The sequence below is a fragment of the Microcaecilia unicolor genome, chromosome 11, assembly GCF_901765095.1.
Source record: "Microcaecilia unicolor chromosome 11, aMicUni1.1, whole genome shotgun sequence".
Lineage (NCBI taxonomy): Eukaryota > Metazoa > Chordata > Amphibia > Gymnophiona > Siphonopidae > Microcaecilia > Microcaecilia unicolor.
In genome coordinates, this window is record NC_044041.1 from 15775152 (window position 1) to 15801065 (window position 25914).

The following is a 25914-nucleotide window of genomic DNA, read 5'->3' on the forward strand; positions in this document are numbered from 1 at the left end:
GATGGCATATTTTTGAAGATTTATAATGTTCAGGTTTCTGATGTATAGTGAAAAATATATGGAGTATGTTTGATGTCAATCTGATGGAAAACTAATAAAAACGTCGAAACACAAAATAGAATAAAACAAAATAAATGCATAAAAATCTCAGAAGGGTAACAGCAGTGCCATGGCACCCCTCTCCCACTCTCCATCAGTGCCTGCTTGTCCAACCTCACTGGCACCCTCCCAGCACCCCTTCTCCACTGACATCAGCTCTACCTTTTACAGCTGTCATACCTGTTCATTTCCTTTCATCCTGTTTCCCCAACCATATACTGGGACAGATCGAAGGTCCATCAAGCCCAGCATCCTGTTTCCAACACTGGCCAATCCAGGTTACAAGTACCTGGCAAGATCCTAAAACAGTACAATACATTTTATGCTGCTTATCCTGGAAATAAGCAGTGGATTTTCCCCAACTCCATTTTAATAATGGCTTATGGACTTTTCTTTTAGGAAGCTATCCAAACCTTTTTTTAAACCCCATAAAGCTAACTGCTTTTACTATTCTCTGGCAACAAATTAAAGTTTAATTACACATTGAGTGAAGAAATATTTTCTCTGATTTGTTTTAAATTTACTACTTTGTAGCTTCATTTGAGTGCCCCCTACTCCTAGTATTTTTGGAAAGAGCAAACAAGCAATTCAAGTCTACCCGTTCCACTCCACTCATGATTTTATAGATCTTTATCATATGTCCATTCAGCTCTCTTTTCTCCAAGCTGAAGAGCCCTAGCCGCTTTAGCCTTTCTTCATAGGGAAGTCGTCTAATCCCCTTTATCATTTTTGTCGTCCTTCTCTGTACCTTTTCTAATTATACTATATTCTTTTTTAAGATGTTGTGACCAGAATTGCACACAGTATTTGAGGTACGGTCGCACTATGGAGTGATTCAAAGGCATTATAACCTCCTCATTTTTGTTTTCCACTCCTTTTCTAATAATACCTAACATTCTATTTGCTTTCTTAGCTGCCGCCACACTGAGCAGAGGGTTTCAACGTATCATCAACAATGACACCTAGATCCCTTTCCTGGTCGGTCACTCCTAATGTGGAATCTTGCATCATGTAACTATAGTTCGGGTTCCTCTTTCCCACAAGCATCGCTTTTGTACTTGCTCACATTAAACATCATCTGCCATTTGGATGCCCAATCTCTCAGTCTCGTAAGGTCCCCTTGTAATTTTTCACAATCCTCTTGCAATTTAACAACTCTGAATAACTGTGTTATCAGCAAATTTAATTACCTCACTAGTTACTCCCATCTCTAGGTCAAATTATAAATATGTTAAAAAGCAGCAGTCTCAGCACAGACCCCTGGGGAACCCCACTATCTACCCTTCTCCATTGAGAATACTGACCATTTAACCCTACTGTTTTCTATCTTTTAACCAGTTTTTAATCCACAATAGAATACTATCTCCTTGTCAAACGCCTTTTGAAAATCCAGATACACAATACAAAACGGCTCCCCTTTGTCCACATGTTTGTTTACTCCTTCAAAGAACTGAAGTAAATTGGTTAGACAAGATTTCCCCACACAAAAGCCGTGCTGACTTGGTCTCAGTAATCCATGTCTTCGGATGTGCTCTGTAATTTTGTTTTTAATAATAGCCTCTACCATTTTCCCCAGCACTGACTTCAGACTCACCGGTCTATAATTTCCCGGATCTCCCCTGGAGCCTTTTAAAAAAATCGGCGTTACATTGGCCACCCTCCAATCTTCCGGTACCACGCTCGATTTTAAGGATAAGTTGCATATCACTAGCAGTAGCTCCGGAAGCTCATTTTTCAGTTCTATCAGTACTCTAGGATGAATACCATCCGGTCCAGGAGATTTGCTACTCTTCAGTTTGCTGAACTGCCCCATTACGTCCTCCAGGTTTACTGTGAAGTCAGTAAGTTTCTCCGACTCGTCCGCTTGAAATACCATTTCCGACACCGGTATCCCACCCAAATCATCCTCGGTGAAGACCGAAGCAAAGAATTCATTCAGTCTCTCCACTATGTCTTTGTCTTCCTTGATTGCCCCTTTTACCCCTCGGTCATCCAGCGGCCCAACCGATTTTTTTGCCGGCTTCCTGCTTTTAATATACCGAAAAAATTTTTTACTATGTTTTTTTGCCTCTAATGCTATCTTTTTTTCGTAATCCCTCTTGGCCTTCTTTATCTGCACCTTGCATTTGCTTTGACACTCCTTATGCTGCTTCTTGTTATTTTCAGATGGTTCCTTCTTCCATTTTCTGAAGGCGTTTATTTTAGCCCTAATAGCTTCCTTCACCTCACTTTTCAACCAGGCCGGCTGTCTTTTGGACTTCCGTCTTTCTTTTCTAATTCGCGGAATATGTATGGCCTGGACCTCCAGGATGGTATTTTTGAACAGCGTCCACGCCTGTTGTACAGTTTTTACTTTCTCAGTTGCCCCCCTAAGTTTTTTTTTACCGTTCTTCTCATTTTATCATAGTCTCCTTTTTTAAAGTTAATCGCTAACGTATTTCACTTCCTGTGTATAGTTACTTCAAGGTCGATATCAAAACTGATCATATTATGATCACTGTTATCAAGCGGCCCCAGTACTATAACGTCCCTCACCAGATCATGCGCTCCACTAAGGACCAAGTCTAGAATTTTTCCTTCTCTCGTCAGCTCCTGCACCAGTTGCTCCATAAAGCTGTCCTTGATTTCATCAAGGAATTGTACCTTTGTAGCGTGTCCCGATGTTACATTTACCCAGTCTATATTTGGATAATTGAAGTCACCCATTATTATCACATTGCCCATTTTGTTCGCGTCTCTGATTTCTTTTCTCATTTCTGCGTCTACCTGCTCATCCTGGCAAGGCGGACGGTAGTACACTCCTATCACCGTTTTTTTCCCCTTTTATACATGGAATTTCAACCCACAATGATTCAAAGGTGTGATTTGTGTCCTGCTGAATTTGTGATCTACCTGAGTCAAGGCTCTCGTTAATATACAATGCTACCTCTCCACCAGTCCGGTCCACCCTATCAGTACGATATACTTTGTACCCCGGTATGACAGTGTCCCACTGGTTATCCTCCTTCCACCAGGTCTCAGTAATGCCTATTATATCCAATTTTTCATTTAGTGCAATATATTCCAACTCTCCCATCTTATTTCTTAGACTCCTAGCATTTGCATATAGACATTTCAGAGTACGTTTGTTGTTCCTATTTGCAAGATGCTTAGTACCTGACACTACTGATTTGCCATCTTTTGTCTGATCTTTAGTGTATTTAAGGGCACCTGGCCTACCACGGTCTGTTGTGCAACCTCACTATCTGGATACCCTATCTTCCCTGTTTTGGTGGTATCTTTCAAAGATACCTTTTCCCGAACCATGCGCTTTTGAGCGACTGTCGGCCTTCCCCCCATTTCTAGTTTAAAAGCTGCTCTCTCTCCTTTTTAAATGCAGACGCCAGCAGCCTGGTCCCACCCTGGTTAAGGTGGAGCCCATCCTTTTGGAATAGGCTTCCCCTTCCCCAGAATGTTGCCCAGTTCCTAACAAATCTAAAACCCTCTTCCCTGCACCATTGTCTCATCCACGCATTGAGACTCTGGAGCTCTGCCTGTCTCTTGGGCCCTGCACGTGGAACAGGTAGCATTTCAGAAAATGCTACCCTAGAGGATCTGGATTTGAGCTTTCTACCTAAGAGCCTAAATTTGGCTTCCAGAACCTCCCTCCCACATTTTCCTATGTCATTAGTACCCACATGTACCAAGACAGGGGACTCCTCCCCAGCACTATCTAGAATCCTATCTAGGTGACGCATGAGGTCCGCCACCTTCGCACCAGGCAGGCAAGTCACCAGGCGATCCTCACATCCACCAGCCACCCAGCTATCTATATGCCTAATGATCGAATCACCAACTACAACAGCTGTCCTAACCTTTCCCTCCCGGGCAGCACTTAGAGACATATCCTCGGTGCGAGAGGATAGTACATCCCCTGGTGGGCAGGAGTCTTTCATGAGGTACTTTGTCAAATGTCTTTTGAAAATCCAGATACACAATCAACTGGCTCACCTTTATCCACGTTTGTTCACCCCCTTCAAAGAAATGTAGTAGATGGGAAATTTCCCTTGACTAAATCCATGCTAGTTTTGTCTCATTAATCCATGCTTTTGAATATGCTCTGTAATTTTGCTCTTCATAATAGTCTCTACCATTTTAGCCGGCACTGACGTCAGGTTCACTGGTCTATAATTTCCTGGATTACCTCTGGAACCTTTTTTTCAAATCGGCATTATATTAGCCACCTGCCAATCTTCTGGTACCATGCTTGATTTTAAAGTTAAATTACATACTACTAACAACAGTTCCACAAGTTCATTTTTCAATTCTATCAGTATTCTGGGATGAATACCATCTGGTCTAGGCGATTTGCTGCTGTCAAATAGTGCCATTACGTCTTCCACGTTTATAGAGATTTCATTCAGTTTCTCTGATACGTCAGCTTTGAATACTATTTCTGGCACCAGTATATCTCCTAAATCTTCCTCGGAGAAGACCAAATTCTTTTAATCTCTCCGCTATGGCTTTGCCTTTCCTGAGTGCCTCTATTACCCCTCGGTCACCTAGCAGTCCAACTAATTCTTTTGCTGACTTCTTGCTTTTAATATACCTATAAAAAAGTTTTACCATGAGTTTTTGCTTCCAATGGAATTTTTTTTCAGCTATGTACAAATATAGAGATATGCTGATAGCAGGCAGCGTACACAGTACACACACAACATACACATCAGATACAAATGTAGACAATTACATACAACCAAAAGCACCCTTGTACTTACAGTTACTAGCTTCTTTCAGGTAGGGCACATCTCCCCCTCTTTAAACGTATTATCCCAATTTTTACCTGCCAAATACAGCGTGGGATTTTCTCACACAGAAACATGTTCAGCTCTGAGCTTTGGTCTACATGTTCATTGCTGCTGATCTGAAATCCTGAGGGACCAATGGAAATCACAAAATTCAGAGTCTCCAAGCCCTGCCTGTGAAAAGAGGAAGATTCCAAGACAGAAAGAGGGAGATGGTGAGATACATCACTGCACAATTATTACAAACAATTTGATAGCAAATATAAAAGGTATTATCCATTTTTTAAATTCTATTTTTAATCTTAATATTTTTGAGTCCTGTCAGATATCACCTGAGATTTAGTAAACCAGGAGGATGAGTTAGCCCTAGCTTTGGGTGGCAGTCCACATAATAAGGCACCGGGACCGGACACCTTTCAAACTGAGTTTTACAAGATTTTATAGGATTATGTTAGGCCTTCTTTATTGCGGATGTTTACACAAATTATACAAAATGGTTCCATGCCACAGTCTCTTCGTTTGGCACAAATTATTGTACTTTTAAAACCGGATAGGGAGCCTTGCTCTCCAGCATCTTATTGACCCATATCTCTGCTAAATTTTGAGGCCAAATTGTTTGCAAAGATGCTGGCGAATCGTTTTGCTAATATCTTTCCAGATTTGGTGGAGGATTCCCAAGTGGGTTTTGTTAGAGGTAAGACCCAGCCACTAAAAATCTCTAAGATATTAGTATCTCTGGAACTAACTGCCAGTAATAATTTACCTTCTATTCTGGTGAGTTTCGATGCAGAGAAAGCCTTTAACCGGGTTTATTGACCTTTCCTGTTCAAAGCACTCCAGTCGTATGGTATCATAAGTTTTTTAATGGATGCTGTGCGGACCCTTTATTCAAATCCGCTGGCAGTGTTATGGGTCAATGGGTTCTCTTCTGACCCATTTCCAATCTATAGAGGTACATGCCAGGGATGCCCCTTTCCCCTCTTCTCTTTGTTCTGACTTTAGATCCTCTTATTCGGGAAATTACAACTCACCCAGAGATACAATGTAGTTTCAATCCCTTACCTTTAAAATGTTGGCCTTTGCTGATACACAGTAACATACATAGTAGATGATGGCAGAAAAAGACCTGCACGGTCCATCCAGTCTGCCCAAGAAATGTGCCACTTTTTTGTGTATACCTTACCTTGATTTGTACCTGTCTTTTTCAGGGCACAGACTGTACAAGTCTGCCCAGCACTATCCCTGCCTCCCACCATCGGCTCTGGCACAGACCGTATAAGTCTGCCCAGCACTATCCCTGCCCCCCAACCACCAGCCCCGCCCTCCCACTATCTAACTGAGCCACAGCGCTCGCTAGTGGCTTTGCTCAAATTATTTCAGGAATATGGGGTTATTCCGGCTTTCATCTCAAGCTCCAAAAGTCTTTAGCACTTGCTTCTTCCGGAAAAGTTTGCAAACATTTGGAGAGACTGTTTCCTCTGAAATGGGCACCCAATTCTTTCTGTTACCTGGGAATACATCTCTCTATGCAGTCTAAGGAAAGAAATGATCTTACTGTTTCTCGTCTATTAAGACTCTACTACAGGTATATTAAAGGGCTGGCAAACTTTGCCTTTAGGACTACATGGGCACATTCATTTGTTTAAAATGGTAGAATTTCCGAAATGGTTACATATCTAGATAAATAAAATCCCCCCTCAGACGTTCTGAAGCTCACTCCATCTGTCCTGAATTCCTGTCTTCCTGGTAGGCTAGGCTATTCGGACTACTCACCCTCAGTCTCAGCCACGCCCATCTGGGCCGTAGGCCACGCCCCATCTGCACATAAAAAGCACCCTCAACGTTCTAAAGCACACTCTGAGGCTTCAACAGTTCGTATGTTCGAAGCTCTGTAATCATTTTTAAGCACACTACATCTCTGCCCCGCCCTGACCTATCAGAGAAGGGAGGAGTGTCACAGCTGCACCACTCTGACCTATCAAATAGGAAAAGGGAAGAGCGTCACACCGAATGATGGACCTATCAGAGGGAAGTCAAATAGAAGAAGGGAGGAGCATCAGAGGCCAAGGGGACGGCCGTATCTACGTCTCATAGGTTTCCTTGCTTTCTTTTCAGTGTATTGCAGCTGCAGCCACTTAGGTAAGTCTAGCAAGCCTGTCAGCTACTGAGGCCCAGATGCATCAACCAAACGTTAAAAAATAAGAATCGTAAAAGTGCTTAACGATTTTAAAAAACGAGGCATGCACTACAAAAACACTCCAGAAATGTTCGGATCGGTATTGCAAAGTAGGATGTATCACAGAATCGTTAAACCCGTCGTTAATCAGCGCCTAAAGCATGCACAGAGCAGCCCAAGCGTTATGCTGGCTGCTCTGTGCATGCCACAAAGGCCCAGCTGTCAAAACAAAAAAAAAAAATCCCCACAAACACGTGTGTTTCGGGAGGGGGCAAAGGCACTCGTCATGAGCGTCCTGTATGGACGCCTTGCCCCCCCCTGCTGCTCCCCGCTTCCCCCTCCCCCCCGCACGAAAAATTTCCAATTTTAGCAGCCCGGGGCCGGCCCTCCTCCCTTCCTGTATTCTCCCACACTAGCTCCGCCTCCTGCCATGCTCCGGTCCCATGCCCCGCCCCCGCCGCCCCCCCTTTGGTCGTGGCTGCCGCTCCCCCCGTCCAACAACCCCCCCCCCTTTGCCTTACTGGCCCGTGCAGCGCCTCTCACCTCTGCTGCACGGGCAAGAACAGCTGATCGGCGAGTCAGAAGGCCTCCTCAGACGTCCCTTCTTTCTTCCTGGGCCCGCCCTCCTCTGACGTAGTGGAAAACATGAAAAAGGATCTGAGGAAGCTAGAAGAATGGTCTAAGGTTTGGCAATTAAAATTCAACGCGAAGAAATGCAAAGTGATGCATTTAGGGAATAGAAATCCTCGGGAGTCGTATGTGTTAGGTGGGGAGAGTCTGATAGGAAGGGAAGGGGAGAGGGATCTTAGGGTGATAGTATCTGAGGATCTGAAGGCGACGAAACAGTGTGACAAGGCGGTGGCCGTAGCTAGAAGGTTGTTAGGCTGTATAGAGAGAGGTGTGACAAGCAGAAGAAAGGGGGTGTTGATGCCCCTGTATAAGTCGTTGGTGAGGCCCCACCTAGAGTATTGTGTTCAATTTTGGAGGCCGTACCTTGCGAAGGATGTAAAAAGAATTGAAACGGTGCAAAGAAAAGCTACGAGAATGGTAAGGGATTTGCGTTACAAGACGTATGAGGAGAGACTTGATGACCTGAACATGTATACTCTGGAAGAAAGGAGAAACAGGGGTGATATGATACAGACGTTCAAATATTTGAAAAGTATTAATCCGCAAACGAACCTTTTCCGGAGATGCGAAGGAGGTAGAACGAGAGGACATGAAATGAGATTGAAGGGGGGCAGACTCAAGAAAAATGTCAGGAAGTATTTTTTCACGGAGAGAGTAGTGGATGCTTGGAATGCCCTCCCGCGGGAGGTCGTGGAGATGAAAACGGTAACAGAATTCAAGCACGCTTGGGATAAACATAAAGGAATCCTGTTCAGAAGGAATAGATCCTAAGGAGCTTAGCCGAGATTGGGTGGCGGGAGGCGGGGACAGTGCTGGGCAGACTTACATGGTCTGTGCCCTAAAAAGGACAGGTACAAATCAAGGTATGGTATACACAAAAAGTAGCACATATGAGTTTATCTTGTTGGGCAGACTGGATGGACCATGCAGGTCTTTTTCTGCCGTCATCTACTATGTTACTATGTTACCATAGTGTAATCACACTGACTTACCACCTCCAGGGTGGTATGTTAGCTACTATCCTGCCTGAGTGGGAGGGAAGGGATGGGGGTAAAGGATCTGAATAGGTGCTGGGTCTTTGATCTTTGGTACCAAGACAGCCGGCTGCGGAGAAGCCGGCTGTCTTGGTACATGTGAGTACCAATTACATAGGAAAACATGGGAGAGAGGTTCTCGAAGCCAAATTTAGGCTCTTAGGTAGAAAGCTCAAATCCAGAACCTCTAGGGTAGCATTTTCTGAAGTGATATTTTAAATTTTGAAGTATAGATCATATCTTATCAATCTGCATTGCTGTGTCAGCACCAAGTAAGCTTCAGCTGTTATGAGGTCTCGCATGGACCACTGCTCTCCTATGTCTCTGAGGGGCATTTGGTCTACTATTAGAGACTATAATTGAACTTTGGACAGATCTTATTTGCAATGCGAAGTGTTGTTTTTTGTTTTATTTTTTGCTATACAGCATAGCTTGACCTTTAATAAACCCTTTCCTTTTTTTTTGTTATAGTCTTGTGTTCTTTTTTGTTTTACTTTGTTTTGATTAGTTTTCATGTACAATTCTAGCCTGTGCTTCAGCTAGATGTAGCAACTGGTCTGCTTGGACATCAAGATGTGAAATATGGAACGCACAGAACAGGATATTACACTTTGCTAAGAGTACTTTATTACAAGCTTTCTGAGAAGTTCCGAGAGGACATTTCTCTGGTAAGTGAACATTGTTTTGCTTTGTGCTTTGGGAACTTAAAGATTTGGGTTTAAAGGAGGAATTGTAGGTTAGAGATAGGAAAAATAAAAATATAAAAAGCAAAGTTTATCAACTAATCTCCATAGTCTTTTCCACTTAGTTTTAAAAACATTGTACCACAGAATTAATAGATAGACTCTAGCAGGCACTGCAGGATCTAGTTTAGAACCTCTAGGGTAGCATTTTATGAAATGCTACCTGTTCCACGTGCAGGGCCAAAGAGATAGGCAGAGCTCCGGAGTCTCAATGCGTGGATGAGACGATGGTGCATGGAGGAGGGTTTTAGATTTGTTAGGAACTGGGCAACATTGTGGGGAAGGGAGAGCCTATTTCAAAAGGATGGGCTCCACCTTAACCAGGGTGGGACCAGGCTGCTGGCATTGGCATTTAAAAAGGAGATAGAGCAGCTTTTAAACTAGAAACTGGGTGGGGGGGGGGGGGGGGGGGAAGGCCGACAATCTATAGTGTTTCAAGTCTGTATGTGCTGTCCATTCGTTCTTATAGATTTGTGCCAAAATGTTTCAGGGTCAATGTTCTTGGTTGTGATGTGGGGCTTTTTTCGCCATTGTAGGGATAGGTTTAATTTGTAGTGGTCTGACCATGGTATGTCTGTCCATTTTGGATCTGTTAATACCAGGTTTAAGTCAGAGGACAGTTTGTATGTGAAGAGGTCGAGTGTGTGTCCTTTGGCATGGGTTGTTTGCATATTTGGCCAATTAAGGTCCCATAGTTGGAGGAAGTCCTTGCATTCATGTGCGTTAGTTGAGTTAGGGTCTTCTAGGTGTAAGTTTATGTCCCCTATTATTAGTGAATTGGAGTTAGATACACATGTGCTCAATATGAAATCCATGAAGTGAGGTTGGCATTCATGCCAATTGCCTGGTGGTCTATAAAACAGGACAGCGTTTAGGTGATCGAGAAAGTTAGTGTGGTTGATCCTAACTGAGGCAATTTCAAGTAGGGGTGTTATGGATTCGGCTGTTGTTACGGTGAAGTGGGATTTGTGGATTAAAGCTATGCCTCCTCTTTTTCTATTCTTGTCCAGTGTGTGATTTTGTAACCTGGAGGGCATAGATCTAAAATGATGGAGTCCTTAAGATCGTGTATCCAAGTTTCACTAATAAATAGAAGGTAGAGATTGTATGTCGTAATTCAGCCTGCTATTGTTGTTGTTTTATTGACTACTGATCTGGCGTTAATGTATCCCACTTGAATTGTTTGGTAGGGTTCAGTTGGGTTCGAAGTTGTGTTAATTTTTATTAGTTGTCTATTCTCATTGGGTCTGGGTTTGTTGTGTCCTTTATTTCCATTGTGTTGGTTTTGTCCACGTATGGTAAGTCTTCCGTTGTTTTGGTTGTTATTCTTTTGGTGAACTGTATTATGACCAGGTAGTCTGCAGGGTATATGTAATGTGGGTATAATGTTGGAATCTGTGAGAGGGGTGGCTAGTGTGTGGTGAATTAGGGATAAGGAGTAGATTATTAGGAGCAGTTTGGCGGTATTCATATTGGCGTTTTGGTCTCAGTTTGGAGGTTGGTAAATACTCACAGTTAGAGGATCGGGTGTGATATCCAAGGCGTAAAGGCTCAATAGTCCTGGGCAACAGGTGATTTAAGAAGTCCCACGCAACAGGTGATTTAACTCCTGTTTTGTTTATTTTATTTTGTCTTAGGCACAGCAGAATCCATTCTGAGCTTTTGTTTGGTGACGGAAATTTGTATTCTATATTTCACTTTCTGTATCTGTTTATACTGCAGTTTTGTTTGTTTGTATTGAATATACTCATGCACGTCATCAATTAAACTTTTTGAACTAAAATAAGAATGATTTTTCATTAAAAAAAGGTACTTATTTTCTTGAGACCCCAGTGTTCCATAAGCCGACAGATAGATATAAATACTTGCATTCTGAAAGTTCACATCCCAGTGCACTCAAATGTAATCTTCAATTTTGTCAATTTCTAAGATTAAGACGACTGTGTTCTAATTTTGAATCTAAAGCCCTAAAAATGTCTTCAAGATTTGGAAACAGGGGCTATTCTGACAAACACATTCAAAATGGTCTTGATAAAGCCAAGATTGCTAATTGTGAAGGTTTATTAAAAGACAAAAAAACAAAAACAAAGAAAAACCTCACATGGTCTGTACCATGAGGCATTCATATCTTTCAAATTATGTTAAAAGGAGTAAACTGAAACATTGGTACATATTAACAAAAATTTAAAAGAAAAGCTAGTACCTTCTATCTTTTTTATTTGGATTTGCTCACACCTTTTCAGAGGTAGCTCCATTGACTCATTCAGTTACATGACATCAAGGACACACTAGTTGTGGTCATTGCACTGTATGTCAGTATTCACTACAAATTACACTTACTGATCCTCAAAGCAAGAAGATTTTCAAGTTATCACACACCTCTAATTGAAATACCACCCAAGTTATCTGTGATTCTATGCCCTTGTAACCAGGTATATCTAGGTAAGACTAAGCATATGATTAAAACATGGATTATTGAACATAAAAGTAACATTAACAGACATCAGACTGCTTCATTAGTACAACACTGGATGAAAGAAGGGCATTCAGTCTCAGACTTGCGGGTTTTTTTGTACTGAAAATAATTCATTCCAGACCTAGAGGAGATGACAGATCAGCTGTTATTACAAAACAAACTGCATTTGATTTTTGAGCTGAATACTATCCAACACCATGGGTTCAATAAAGAAAACTGAATATAGACATTCTCTCTAATATTTGAATTTTTGTATAAGTGTGATCCTCTTATGGTTTGTCATGTCCTTTCATTTGATTCATACACTTGAATGCATTATTTTACTCAGTTTCATGATATGTTTGTTGATCTGATTATGCCAAAACTAAACCTGCCAATCTCAGAAACGCTAAAAATCCTTGGAGTCACTATCGACTGCCACCTAACACTCGAAACCCATGCAAACAACACAACCAAAAAGATGTTCTACTGCATGTGGAAACTGAAAAGAATAAGACCATTCTTCCCAAGATCCGTCTTTCGCAGCCTAGTGCAATCCCTCGTACTCAGCCATCTGGACTACTGCAACTCACTATACGCAGGTTGCAAAGAGCAAATACTGAGGAAACTTCAAACAGCCCAGAATACAGCAGCCAGACTCATCTTTGGAAAACTAAAATATGAAAGTGCAAAACCCTTACGAGAGAAGCTACACTGGCTTCCACTCAAGGAACGCATTACTTTTAAAGTATGCACATTAGTCCACAAAATCATTCAAGGTGAAGCCCCAGCCAACATGTCTGAGCTAATAGACTTACCACCCAGAAACGCTAAAAGGTCATCCCGAACTTTCCTCAACCTCCACTTCCTTAATTGCAAGGGCTTGAAATACAAGACACTGCACGCGTCAACCTTTTTTTACATGAGCACGCAGTTCTGGAATACACTGCCACGCAACCTGAAAACGATCTACGAGCAAGCCACCTTCCGCAAACTATTGAAGACCCATCTTTTTGATAAAATTTACGGAAAGAACCAAAACACAAAGTCCACACTCACTATTCAGTAATGCATCAATACATCCACTTCTGAACTCTGATCCCCCGTAATCTCACCTCACTCATACCTTACTCACAGAAAAATGTATACCGTATGTCTTCTTGTTATTATAAATTGCCCTTTTAGCTTCCCGTTGTCTCCTTCCAATGTTTCACGGTTCTTTTCCATTGTTATATTCCTTAACGATACTTTGATTTTGTCTCGTATAACTCTTCACAATGTAATCCATAACCGAGTTGTAACAAATTGTATTTCCACCATTCATAATGTATTGTAAGCCACACTGAGCCCGCAAAAAGGTGGGAAAATGTGGGATACAAATGCAATAAAATAAATAAATGCTAGAGAAAGTAATAGCACCTCTATGTGCTTCGTTCAGCTGATCAATATACCTTTTTTACTGCCTTTGTTTCATTTTTTTCACACACACACACACATCTCTCTATATAAAAGGCAACACCAACGTTCTATGAAGCCTCCAGCCGGAAGTGTGAAGGGGGCGAGATATCCGGTTTCCCTATGAGTGTCTGCCCCGCCCTCTCTGTAACACAGTCAGTGAAGGAAAACAGCAGAGCACAAAATCAAATCGCTGGCTCTGTAACAGTGAAGGACTCAGAGGGGGGAGGGGAGAGAGGCCAGAGGGTAGGGACACACACACTCCCACATGCACACAGAAGAAAACATTGCTAGCCCCCCGTTTCATTTGCATCAGAAACGGGGCTTTTTTACTAGTATTTGTATATATAGGATTTTTTTTACTGTGTTTTTATTAATAGTATGACAGACACATAACATCATGCCATTTCAGTAGTGTTCGATTTTTCCTTCTTTCTTATTTTTACACATCATAATATGCCTTTTGAGCAGTGTTTACATTTTCCTCTTTACGTCCATAGTTTAGTGTTCACCATATGTAAATTTACATTCAACCACACTGTGTCATTATTATTCATTCAGCTCTTGATATCAATTTTCGCGACTTTTTTTTTTAAAGACCACTCTGGTCCAGAATCAGCTGTTTGGACAATTTTCTTAGCGGTTCTCATGTAAGTTTTCACTTTCTCATTTTTTAAGATTCTGGGCTCATGATAAAGATTTTAATATCAAGGCATGGTTGTTTACGCATATTTAAAAACAGATTGACGAAATACTGTCAGTCAGTGTTTTACAAGACATGGCGCACGCTGTTTTGCCAATGGCACCAATTCTTGTAGCGATCTAATTTTGACAATTTCAAGTATTGGCTCTCTCACGGCATTCACCAGTTATATTATGTTTACGGTAATGTGTATTAAACCTTTTTATTTAATATCAATTTCCAGATGGTTTGACGGCTGTATATCAAGAGAGTACCTCTTTTTTTCATTTTTCACATTTTTAGGAGTTTTTTTTTTACTGTATTTTTTATCAGTTGTGTGACAGACACATCGTAACATACCGTTTCAGTAGTGTTCAATTTTATCTCTTTTACACATTACAATATTCCGTTTGAACAGTGTTTAATTTCCCTTTTCACGTCCATAGTGCTAGCATGCACCTTACATTAATTTACATTCAACCACACTGCAAGCATCACTATTCATTCAGCTTAAGACGTCATTTTTCCACCTTTTTCCATTTAAGGGCTGCTATGGGTCAGAATTAGCTGTTTGAATTATTATTTTTTTTTTTTAGCAAGATGTTCTATATCTCAAGGCTCTCATGTAAGTTTTCACTTTCTAATTTTGTAAGATTCTGGCTCCTGACATGGTTGATGCAATTAAATGCTCATCAGTATTTTACAAGATATGTCGCATGTTTGTTTTTTGCAGGGTGCACCAAAAAATATTTTTAGCGATCTAAATTTGACAATTTCAAGTATTGGCTGTCTCACAGTACTTGCCAGCTTTATTGTGTTCAAGGTAATTTGTGCCTTTTTAATATTATTTCTTGCTGTATAGCAAGAGAGTTGCCAGAAAACAGCAAAGCAAATGATCCACAAAATCCTACGTGGAGACAAACAGAGCAGATCAGTCAATAATACCAATCAATTGAAGAGTGTGGCTACACGCTGTCATTCCCTGGAGTGCGATTTTATCTCTAACGTTTCCTATATGCTGGGGGGGGGGGGGGGGGGGTTTGCCTGCAATTGTGCCTTAGCTTTTTGTCCATTCACTACATTTGGTGCAACTGGGGTATATACTTTTTAACATTTGCCAGAGACCCTGATGTAGCCCTTTTGGGTGAAACACAGCCTGTGTTGGGCACTTTTTTTTTTTTTTTTAGGTGTCTACCCTATAAATAAAGATTGATTGGTACTATTGACTGATCTGCTCTGTTTGTCTCCACTATCAAGACAGTTGCTCATAAACAACTCATGGCTATACTTTATAATTAAGTTTTCATTGCCCACAAAGAACACAAAAATGCATAGGCTTAATTTGAAAGGGATTTTTTTAATGATGGTTTTATAAATACATTCATAAATAATTTGTCATGTCCTGTTTTTAGCTCATCTAAACTCATGGATACCTATTTAGACTGCTTATATAGGCGGTTTTCTAAATGCCAGTTCTATTCATTTTCTTGAGTCCTGTTTTTAGCTCATTTAAACTCGCTGAGACCTGTTTAAGTTGCTTTCCAAAACTGACTACGTATACCACCAGCTTTTGATGCTTTATGTTAACCCATCCGTCAATTTCAACGCAAGGTACGGTCGTTACGCTGAACAAAGCACATTTTCTTGAGAGAATATTTATTATCTCAATGGTTTTTAATGTACAGCATTGTTTTATAAGACTGCTTAAGAGGATTCTACGAAGCACTATCTTTTATACTTAACAGCATGTTTATATTATATTTTGTTTAGTTTTATATATTTCTATTATTGTGTCTTAAATATTTTCTACATATATACTTTTTCTGGTTACTGTACCATAGCTCTGGTTTTTTCTTTATGTCTGTTGGATTTACATATTTATTTCTTGTATATTTTATTTTCATTTTTAGAACATTTACCCTGAAGCAGGCACTTGCTGTGCCGAAACATAGCTATGTTGGATTTCCTCTTGTCTATATTTGTTTAATAAAAAATCATCTGGTTCCTATCTCCATTGACTAACTCAACTTTTTATAGATTATGATCACAATCATTCAAACAATTACGAAAACAAAATCAGCCAAACTGGAGGCATCTCCATCCCATAACAAAAAAAAAATGTCATCAATCAAACGTTTCCAAAATAAAATATGTGCAGCAAATGGAGAATCCAGAAGAAATTGCCTCTCAAATGCAGCAACATATAGATTTGTCACATCAGGTGCTACCGTGTCTCCCATTGCTATTCCTTTAACTTGAAAAAAATAACTGCTGAAACATAAAAATTTTTTTGTAAGAACCATTTGTAATAAATCAATAAAAAACTCAGTAGGTGGATGAGAAAATGCTCTTCAAGTATCTAAAACTTCTTGGATGACATGCAGGCTCTCCTGTTGAGGAATGTTGGTATAAAGTGCTTTAGAAGAAATAACAGGACAACCTGGGGGGGGGGGGGGGGTTCTGGAGATCCTTGTTTATTTTCGGTAAGATGTAAATCACTGGCATCACTCGATGTGAAACTCGTAAGTACTGACCTTCTTGTGCAGTTAAATATTGTTTGTCCAGACACTCCTGAATTAGCACATCCACCAACTTCTTCACATCTTTGGTAGGGTCGGGATCTAGGGGTTGGTAAGAATCTGTTCTTGAGAGTTAACACCTCTTTAACATAGAAATCACGATCCATGGCTACAATAGAACCGCCTTTATCTGCAGGTTTAATAACCAAAGACGGATGAGCTCTCAATTCCTGAATTGCTTGCTATTCCAGATGAGTCAAATTATTTTATTTTATTTGTTACATTTGTACCCCACATTTTCCCACCTATTTGCAGGCTCAATGTGGCTCACATAGTCAATGAGATAAATGTGTTACAGACATATTAGGGAATCGTAGAGAAGAGGAGTTGCATAGTGTTCATTACAAGTTTTGGTTTCTTTGTGATGCTGGGTTCAGGCTTTTAAGTTGGGTCAGTAGGGTATGCCTTTTCGAACAGGTTGGTCTTTAGTGATTTCCGGAAGTTGAGGTGGTCGTACATTGTTTTTACGGTTTTTGGTAGTGCATTCCAAAGTTGCTTGCTTATATAGGAGAAGTTGGATCCATAAATTGATTTGTACTTGAGTCCTTTGCAGCTAGGGTGGTGAAGATTTAGGTATGTTCGTGATGATCTGGTTGAGTTTCTGGTTGGCAGGTCTATGAGATCAATCATATATCCCAGGACATCGCTATAGATAATTTTGTGGACCAGGGTGCCAGATTTTGAAAGTAATACGTTCTTTGATTGGGAGCCAATGTAGTTTTTCTCGAAGGGGTTTGGCGCTTTTGAATCACGATTTTATGATGGTTAAAAATAGGGAAAGCATCTCTGTTCAAATCTTGGAGAACCAACTGTTGAAAGACATCAACCACAGGGTCTACTGGACCAGGAGGCAACTACTTCGAGGGTAATTTCACTCAGGATGTTTCAGTGTCACCTTCAGAAAGATGATCTTGAAAAAAACACTTTCAGCCTTCAAGGATGAAAAAAACTTTGTAAAGACTCATAGATGGAAAACCTGTCTAACCTTGGAGTAGAAACAAATGATAAACCTCTATTCAAAAATTGAGATTGGGCTTCTGTCAAAGGCACCAAAGAAATGTTTATCACTGCCGAGCATTCATGTCTTGGGATTGAGTGAACAGACAAAGATCCTCGGGCAGATTGTAACCTGGAGCTCGGTTGAAGTCAGAGGTTCTTCAGCTTCTGGACCTGCCCCTCTGATGTGGATAATGTTCTAAAAAATTGAGAGGCTAAGCCTGAATTTCTGTGGAAGTACAGAGGGATAGATGTTATTTTCTTCCCCAGAGCTACTAGAGCTTTGGTCAAACATAACCTTCTTCGATTTACCACGAAGATGATAGGATTTACAACTGGCAGCAGCCCTATCTTGTTGGTACTCGTTTGTCTCTAGTAAACTTGACTGAATTTTGTCTTTTTGACTGAATCCCGAAAATCTCAAAGTTTACTGTTGAATTCTTCAATCTTGGCAAGATACTAGCTGACAGGGCCACTGCCAGTTGTAAACCCTATCTTGTTGGTAATCTCATTCGTCTCTAGTAGACTAATTTCATCTTTTTGACCGAATCCCCAAAATCAAGAAGTTTAATGTTTAATTCTTCAATCTTGGCGGGTACCTCAACAGCAGGGATACTAGCTAACACAATGATAAAAATGCTAGCGTACCTACAACGCAGCTTTGTAAACAGGGCCCCTAATGCAGCAGTTCAGTTAGTCTGCCTAATTGATTTTTCTCCCGATTGCTTGATACTTGACATTTATCTTCCAACATTTCATTTTCAAGCCATTTTTTTTACCTACGTTTCTTTGGCCATAAGTAGTTCTATAAGTACCTGCTATTTATTCTGTTCTCCCCCTTTTTTTCCTAGAAGTCTGTTTGTATTATTCTCACGATTTATGTAAGCAGACTATTTTACTCAGAGTTCTGTTATATTAACACTAATTTAGATATTATACCAGGTTCCATTTATTAAGACATGTGGAAGGGCACTTTTGATATGATGTCTAATTCGGACTTTGGACGTTTTGAACTAAGGGCTAGATTCCATATATGGTGCCTAAAAAATCCATGCAGAACTCCGTTTCGCCTAAATGTATTTTATAAGATTTTCACAAGGTATATAGAAAACACTTAGTTGATATCTTCGTGCCTAAATCTGTGCACACCCTTTTACACCAATTAAAACCTGGTGTAAATCCCAGCGCATAGATTTAGGTGGACTGTGCCATATTCTATAACTATGCGTGTAAGTTTTGGAACGTCCACAAAAGGCCTATAAACACGCCCCTTTTGAACTACATGCTAATTATTGTTTTAAGTGCTGTTAAACACACTGATTTGCTTGTTGAGCTAATTAAGTTATGCGCGTAGTTTTAGAACGCACCTGGATTTGTTAGCCATTTTCAAAACCGCAAAACGTCTATTTTTTTCTTTCCAAAATACCGTTTCCAACAAGCTTTTGTGCTGTGCGTTTTATTTTTTCAGGTCATTACAAAAAAAAAACGTACAAGTGAAAAATGTAGAAAATCAAGCCACTGGGGTGTAGGAGGGTCCAGCATTTTTAGCAGACTGGCCCCTCAGACATCTCAAAAGAGCAATAGGGCACCCTAGGAGGCCCTGCTGTGGACTTCATATAAACGCTCCCAGGCACACATCTCACAGTTGCTCCCTTATCTTGCCTGCTGAGTCCTCCAAAATCCACCTAAAATCCAACTACCCCAACTATACACCACTACAATAGCCCTTATGGGTGAAGGGGGCCCCTATAGGGTTTCTGGTGCATGTTGGAGGGCTCATAGTTTCCACCACAAGTGTAACAAGTAGGGGGAGGTATGGGCCTGTGTCCACCTGTCTACCGTGCACTGCACCCACCACTATACCACTCCAAGGACCTGCATGCTGCTCTAATGGACCTGGCCATAACATCTGAGGCTCTCATAGAGGCTGGTACTATTTTTATTCACATTTTTTTGCGGGGGGGGGGGGGGGGCAGTGACCAATGGGGGAGTAAGGTGGGGCAGGACACCTTTTTGTGCCTTATTATAAAAACAGGTCTAGACCAAAATGTTGAAGTTTTTACCCTAGACCTTTTTCTTTTGTTCCATTAACGCTATAAAGCATTCAAGTGTTAAGCACGCCCTAAGCCTGCCTTTGAAACACACCTGACACGTCCCCTTGAGACTTTGACACACTGCAGATGAAATGCACAGATGTCTGTAAAACAGGTTTTGAAAATACCGATTTGGATGTTTTAAGAAGAAATCTGTTCCAATGGTGCTTTATGACACTTTCTGGATGTTTTGCTCTTTCGAAAATGAACCCCATAATTTGGTGGATCTAGCATATTACATCATATTCTTGCTCTGACTGGTATTAACTGGTCTGCCTCCTTCAATTGTACATTGGCTGAAGAGGTCTTCCATATATATTATATATATATATATATATATATATATATATATATATATATATATACATACATACAGTTTTTATATTTTATTATATTGTAATTCATTTTTCATGTAAGTACTATTTGACATTTTAATTTTTTTTATGTCCTTTTACTGCTAAATATTCACTATTTTGCTATTATGATTTTATGTTATATTTTTGTTAATGTTTTTATAATTTTTGTATTAGTTTAAGTTTTGTTTTAGGCTCCTGATGCAGGCCTAGTGGCCAAAACATGGACCAAAGAACATAAGCTGGCCTTATGTGGAAAGGATCCTGAGCAACAGTGTACACTGGGGTTGGGAACACTCTCACTCTCCCCACCCACCACTATGACTACAGAGAAGATGCCCTTGCCCTGAACTACCTGCATCACAAGGGATTAGAAAAAAGGTATTAGAAAAAAGGGAAAAAAGACTAAACGTCAGCCGGCGTGGCTAAACAGTAAGATAAAGGAAATCATTAGAGCCAAAAAACAATCCTTCAGAAAGTGGAGAAGAGAACCAACTGAAAGTAACAGGATAGATCATAAGGAATGCCAAGCCAAATGCAAAGCGGAGATAAGGAGGGCAAAAAAGGACTTTGAGAAGAAATTAGCGTTGGAAGCAAAAATACATAGTAAAAATTTTTTTAGATACATTAAAAGCAGGAAACCGGCCAAAGAGTCGATTGGGCCGCTGGACGAAAATGGTGTTAAAGGGGCGATCAAGGAGGACAAAGCCGTAGCGGAGAAATTAAATGAATTCTTTGCTTCGGTCTTCACCGAGGAGGATTTGGGGGGGACACCGGTGCCGGAAAGAATATTTGAAGCGGGGGAGTCGGAGAAACTAAACAAATTCTCTGTAACCTTGGAGGATGTAATGGGTCAGTTCAGCAAGCTGAAGAGTAGTAAATCACCGGGACCTGATGGTATTCATCCCAGAGTATTAATAGAACTAAAAAATGAACTTGCGGAGCTACTGTTAGAAATATGCAATCTGTCCCTAAAATCGAGTGTAGTACCGGAAGACTGGAGGGTAGCCAATGTTACTCCGATTTTTAAGAAGGGTTCCAGAGGAGATCCGGGAAATTATAGACCGGTGAGTCTGACGTCGGTGCCGGGCAAGATGGTGGAGGCTATTATTAAGAATAAAATTGCAGAGCATATACAAAAACATGGACTGATGAGACAAAGTCAGCACGGATTTAGTGAAGGGAAGTCTTGCCTCACCAATCTAATGCATTTTTTTGAGGGGGTAAGCAAACATGTGGACAATGGGGAGCCGGTTGATATTGTATATCTGGATTTTCAGAAGGCGTTTGACAAAGTGCCGCACGAAAGACTCCTGAAGAAATTGCAGAGCCATGGAATCGGAGGTAGGGTATTATTATGGATTAAGAACTGGTTGAAAGATAGGAAGCAGAGAGTAGGATTGCGTGGCCAGTATTCTCAGTGGAGGAGGGTAGTTAGTGGGGTCCCGCAGGGGTCTGTGCTGGGTCCGTTGCTTTTTAATGTATTTATAAATGACCTAGAGATGGGAATAACTAGTGAGGTAATTAAATTCGCCGATGACACAAAATTATTCAGGGTCGTCAAGTCGCAGGAGGAATGTGAACGATTACAGGAGGACCTTGCGAGACTGGGAGAATGGGCGTGCAAGTGGCAGATGAAGTTCAATGTTGACAAGTGCAAAGTGATGCATGTGGGTAAGAGGAACCTAAATTATAGCTACGTCTTGCAAGGTTGCGCGCTAGGAGTTACGGATCAAGAAAGGGATCTGGGTGTCGTCGTCGATGATACGCTGAAACCTTCTGCTCAGTGTGCTGCTGCGGCTAGGAAAGCGAATAGAATGTTGGGTGTTATTAGGAAGGGTATGGAGTCCAGGTGTGCGGATGTTATAATGCCGTTGTATCGCTCCATGGTGCGACCGCACCTGGAGTATTGTGTTCAGTACTGGTCTCCGTATCTCAAAAAAGATATAGTAGAATTGGAAAAGGTACAGCGAAGGGCGACGAAAATGATAGTGGGGATGGGACGACTTTCCTATGAAGAGAGGCTGAGAAGGCTAGGGCTTTTCAGCTTGGAGAAGAGACGGCTGAGGGGAGATATGATAGAAGTGTATAAAATAATGAGTGGAATGGATCGGGTGGATGTGAAGCGACTGTTCACGCTATCCAAAAATACTAGGACTAGAGGGCATGAGTTGAAGCTACAGTGTGGTAAATTTAAAACGAATCGGAGAAAATTTTTCTTCACCCAACGTGTAATTAGACTCTGGAATTCGTTGCCGGAGAACGTGGTACGGGCGGTTAGCTTGACGGAGTTTAAAAAGGGGTTAGATAGATTCCTAAAGGACAAGTCCATAGACCGCTATTAAATGGACTTGGAAAAATTCCGCATTTTTAGGTATAACTTGTCTGGAATGTTTTTACGTTTGGGGAGCGTGCCAGGTGCCCTTGACCTGGATTGGCCACTGTCGGTGACAGGATGCTGGGCTAGATGGACCTTTGGTCTTTCCCAGTATGGCACTACTTATGTACTTATGTACTTATGTAGCTTTGGAAAGTCTTGGACTGATGCTGAAACCCACTCTTCCACTTTGCTAGCCTGTTCTCCTATAACAATATGACAGAAATGAACGGCATTTGGAGGTTTTTTTTTTTTTTGCCTTGCCTCACCTTTGACCTTCAGTCTGGTGCATCAGTCAATGGCTTAAAGCTTACAAAAGTCCGACACTAAAAGATTGAAGTCCGAATGGTATGAAACACGTCCTGTTGCTCTAGTCTGGCTTTTAAACCCCTAGAAAACATTCCCCCCTTAACGTTTGGAACGTTACGGTGATCGGTTGAAAGGGCTGGCACAGGAGGCCTGGCTCATGGGGGTCCCTGCAGGAGGCCTGGTCTCTGGTCCCGGGCCCAGCCGGCGGCACCGTCTCCCTTCCCCCCTCCCCCCACCCACGTGTCAGCATCCCCCTCTCACTTCCGGTCCTGGGTCCCACATTACCCTCTCCCCGTCCTACCTTAAAACGCGTCTTTCTTTCGCGAAGCCGCCGGCCTCGTTTCACAGACGCCACCCGCCATCTGCCGCGTCCCACCTCCTGTGACGTAACTTCCTGATTCCGCAGGGGAGGGGCGGTGCTTCTGGAAGGAAATGGCGCATTTTAATGGGGGGGGGGGAGGCGGGGAACGAACTCGAGAGAAGGGGATTGGGGAGGGGGGGGGAGGGAGTGATGTTTGTCCCGCGGTGGGATGGAAAATGTATGGACACTATTTAGCAGAAGTTGGGAGATGCTGGAAAAGGGGAGGGGGATGGGGTGGATATGGAGATGGAGGGCAGAGACTGGATTTGAGTGCTGTATATGGAGATGAAAAGGATGTAGATGTTGGACATAGGGAGATGGAGGGAAAATATTGGACATGGGGGGGGGGGGGGAGCATAGGGACACCAAAAGGACATGGACGTGGAGAGGAAGGGGAGTTAAAGGTACATAAGAGCAGCCATTCTGGGTCTGAACAGTGGTCCATCTAGGCCAGTATCCTGTTTTCCAGCTCACAAGTATCTGGCAGAAAACCCAAAACGTGGCAACACTCCATACTACAAATCCCAGGGCAAGCAGTTACTTGCCATGTCTGTCTTAATAGCAGACTATGGACTTTCCTCCAGGAATTTGTCCAAACATTTTTTTTTTTACCAGATATGCTAACCACTGTTACCACCTCCTCCAGCAAAGGGTTCCACAGCTTAACTATTCATTGAGTGAAAAATATATTTCCTCCTATTTGTTTTTAAAGTATTTCCATGTAACTTCCTCAAGTGTCCCCTAGTCTTTGTACTTTTGGAACGAGTAAAAAAAAAAATTTACGTCTACTTGTTATACACCACTTAGGACTTTGTAGACCTCAATCAAATCTCCCCTCATCCGTCTCTTTTCCAAGCTGAAGAGCCCTAACCTCTTTAGCCTTTCCTTATAGTGCAAAACACACAAAATCAAGCCATTGGGATGTAGGAGGAGCCAGCATTTTTAGTAGACTGGTCCCCCAGACATCCTATGAAAGCAGTAGGGCACTCTAGGGACACTGCAGTGGACTTCATAAAATGCTCCCAGGTCTATGAAATGGGTTCTAGATAACCTGAGAACCTAAACAAAGAAAGAACTTCAAAAACAAATTGGTGAAGCAAGTCTTAATTTATTATTTCAAAATACAATCTTGCAAGAATGGGTGTCTCTTATAGCAAGCAGGCACACATACCTTAATTCTTACAGCTTATATTCCTTTCTCTTGTAACATAGGTTTCTGCCCCTAAATTCTTCATTGGATATTAATTTCATATCTATAACCTATTACATTAGTTCTAAGCATCATATGTCAACCCCCACCCCTTATTCTGTTCCCTTTTTCTTTTCTTTGAAAAACTGTAAATTTTCCATAGCTACAGAGCCTATTTTGGGGTTTTGTCTTACATGTGTCCACCCATGGGTAGCTCTTATGCTTGGCTTACATTCTCATATCTCAGCCTTCAGACCTTCGTGTTCTGAAGACTTACATAAATGTCTGTATCAGCAGTTTCAGGTGTGGTAGGCTTCATCCCCCCCACCTACTGATTATAGCTTATCTTGCTTTTCACATTACTTGTTAGCTAGCAACATCCTGCTTTTCAAACTGCCAATTCTTAAAGCATTTTTATGTATTAATGTAGTGGTCCTTATTAGGAAGGGCCTGCAATATTAGTACACACACACTAACTCATACAAGTATAATTACACCATTTATCCCCAAAGATTTTCCTTTTTAAAGGGGCATAAGCTATGTATTTTACTTTTGCAATTTTGTTAAGTGAAAAAGCAATATATTTACATATTTCTCGCACAGGTACACGTCACCATTGCTCCCTTATTTTGCCTACAGAGCCCCCCCAAAACCCACTATCCGCAATTGTGCACCACTACCATAGCCCTTATGGGTGAATGGGGCACCTAAATGTGGGTAAGTTGGTTTCTGGTGAGTTTTGGAGGGCTCACAGTTTCCTCCACAAGTGTAACAAGTAAGGGGAGGTATGGGCCTGGGTCCACATGTCTGCAGTGTAAATTGCACCCGCCACTAGATGACTCCAGGAACCTTCATGCTGTTCTAATGGAATTGAGTAAATAATATCTGAGGCTGGCATGTAATGTTTTTAATCTCATTTTGTGGGGGGTAGGAGGGGATTAGTGGCCACTGGGGAAGTAAGGGGAGGCCACCCCTGATTCCCTCCAGTGGTCATCTGGTCATTTAGGGCACTTTTTTGTGCCTTTTTCGTTATAAAAACAGGTCTAGCTCAAAACATCTTAGTTTTAGTCTTGGACGGTTTTGTTTTGTTCCATTATGGCTGAAGAATGTCCCAAGTGTTAGGAATGCCCAGATCTAGCCCTTAACATGCCTCCTTGTGACCTGAACACACTTCTGACGGACTTCATAGAAAAACATCTAAAAATTGGTTTTAAAAATACTAATTTGGACATTTTGTGAGAAAAACATCCAAATGCAGATTTATGCCACTTTAACGTTTTTCTCTTTGAAAATGAGCTCCTCTGTAACACTTGAGAATTTAAGAATGGTGGGAACAAACTTGGGGGGGGGGGGTCATTAAAGATCATGCAACTTTCCTATCTTTAAAACAAGATAATAATAAATAGAATTTTATTAAGTCCTGGAATGTATCTAAGCCCTACATAGAAAACGTATCATAGTAATAGAAATAGAAAATGAAATGCAAGATATCAGAGATGCACATTTCCAAAAGACTTGGCAAATAAATATCTCCAGCCGTTTTCGTCAACTCCACTGTTCGTTTGTTTTGCTTTACATTTCCAAAAGCTGACATATTAC

The 25914-nt window shown here is 41.3% G+C and overlaps 1 protein-coding gene across 3 annotated transcripts in view; it reads right to left on the reverse strand.

Annotated features, from left to right (window-relative positions):
• The window catches only part of GAL3ST1 (galactose-3-O-sulfotransferase 1), a 225912-nt gene extending 202774 nt beyond the window's left edge, over window positions 1-23138 (reverse strand). Inside the window, exons 1-2 of one of the 3 annotated variants that reach the window (XM_030218700.1) lie at window positions 23067-23138; window positions 4922-5057 (exon numbers count right to left, since the gene is read on the reverse strand). In XM_030218700.1, coding sequence (XP_030074560.1) covers window positions 4922-4960 — 39 coding nt within the window. In that variant the 5' untranslated portion in view covers window positions 4961-5057; window positions 23067-23138. Of the gene's footprint in view, window positions 1-4856; window positions 5058-22725; window positions 22766-23066 lie in introns of those variants that run through there. The other 2 variants (XM_030218699.1, XM_030218703.1) reach the window with 2 other exon arrangements.
• Between the last annotated feature and the right edge of the window lie 2776 nt (window positions 23139-25914).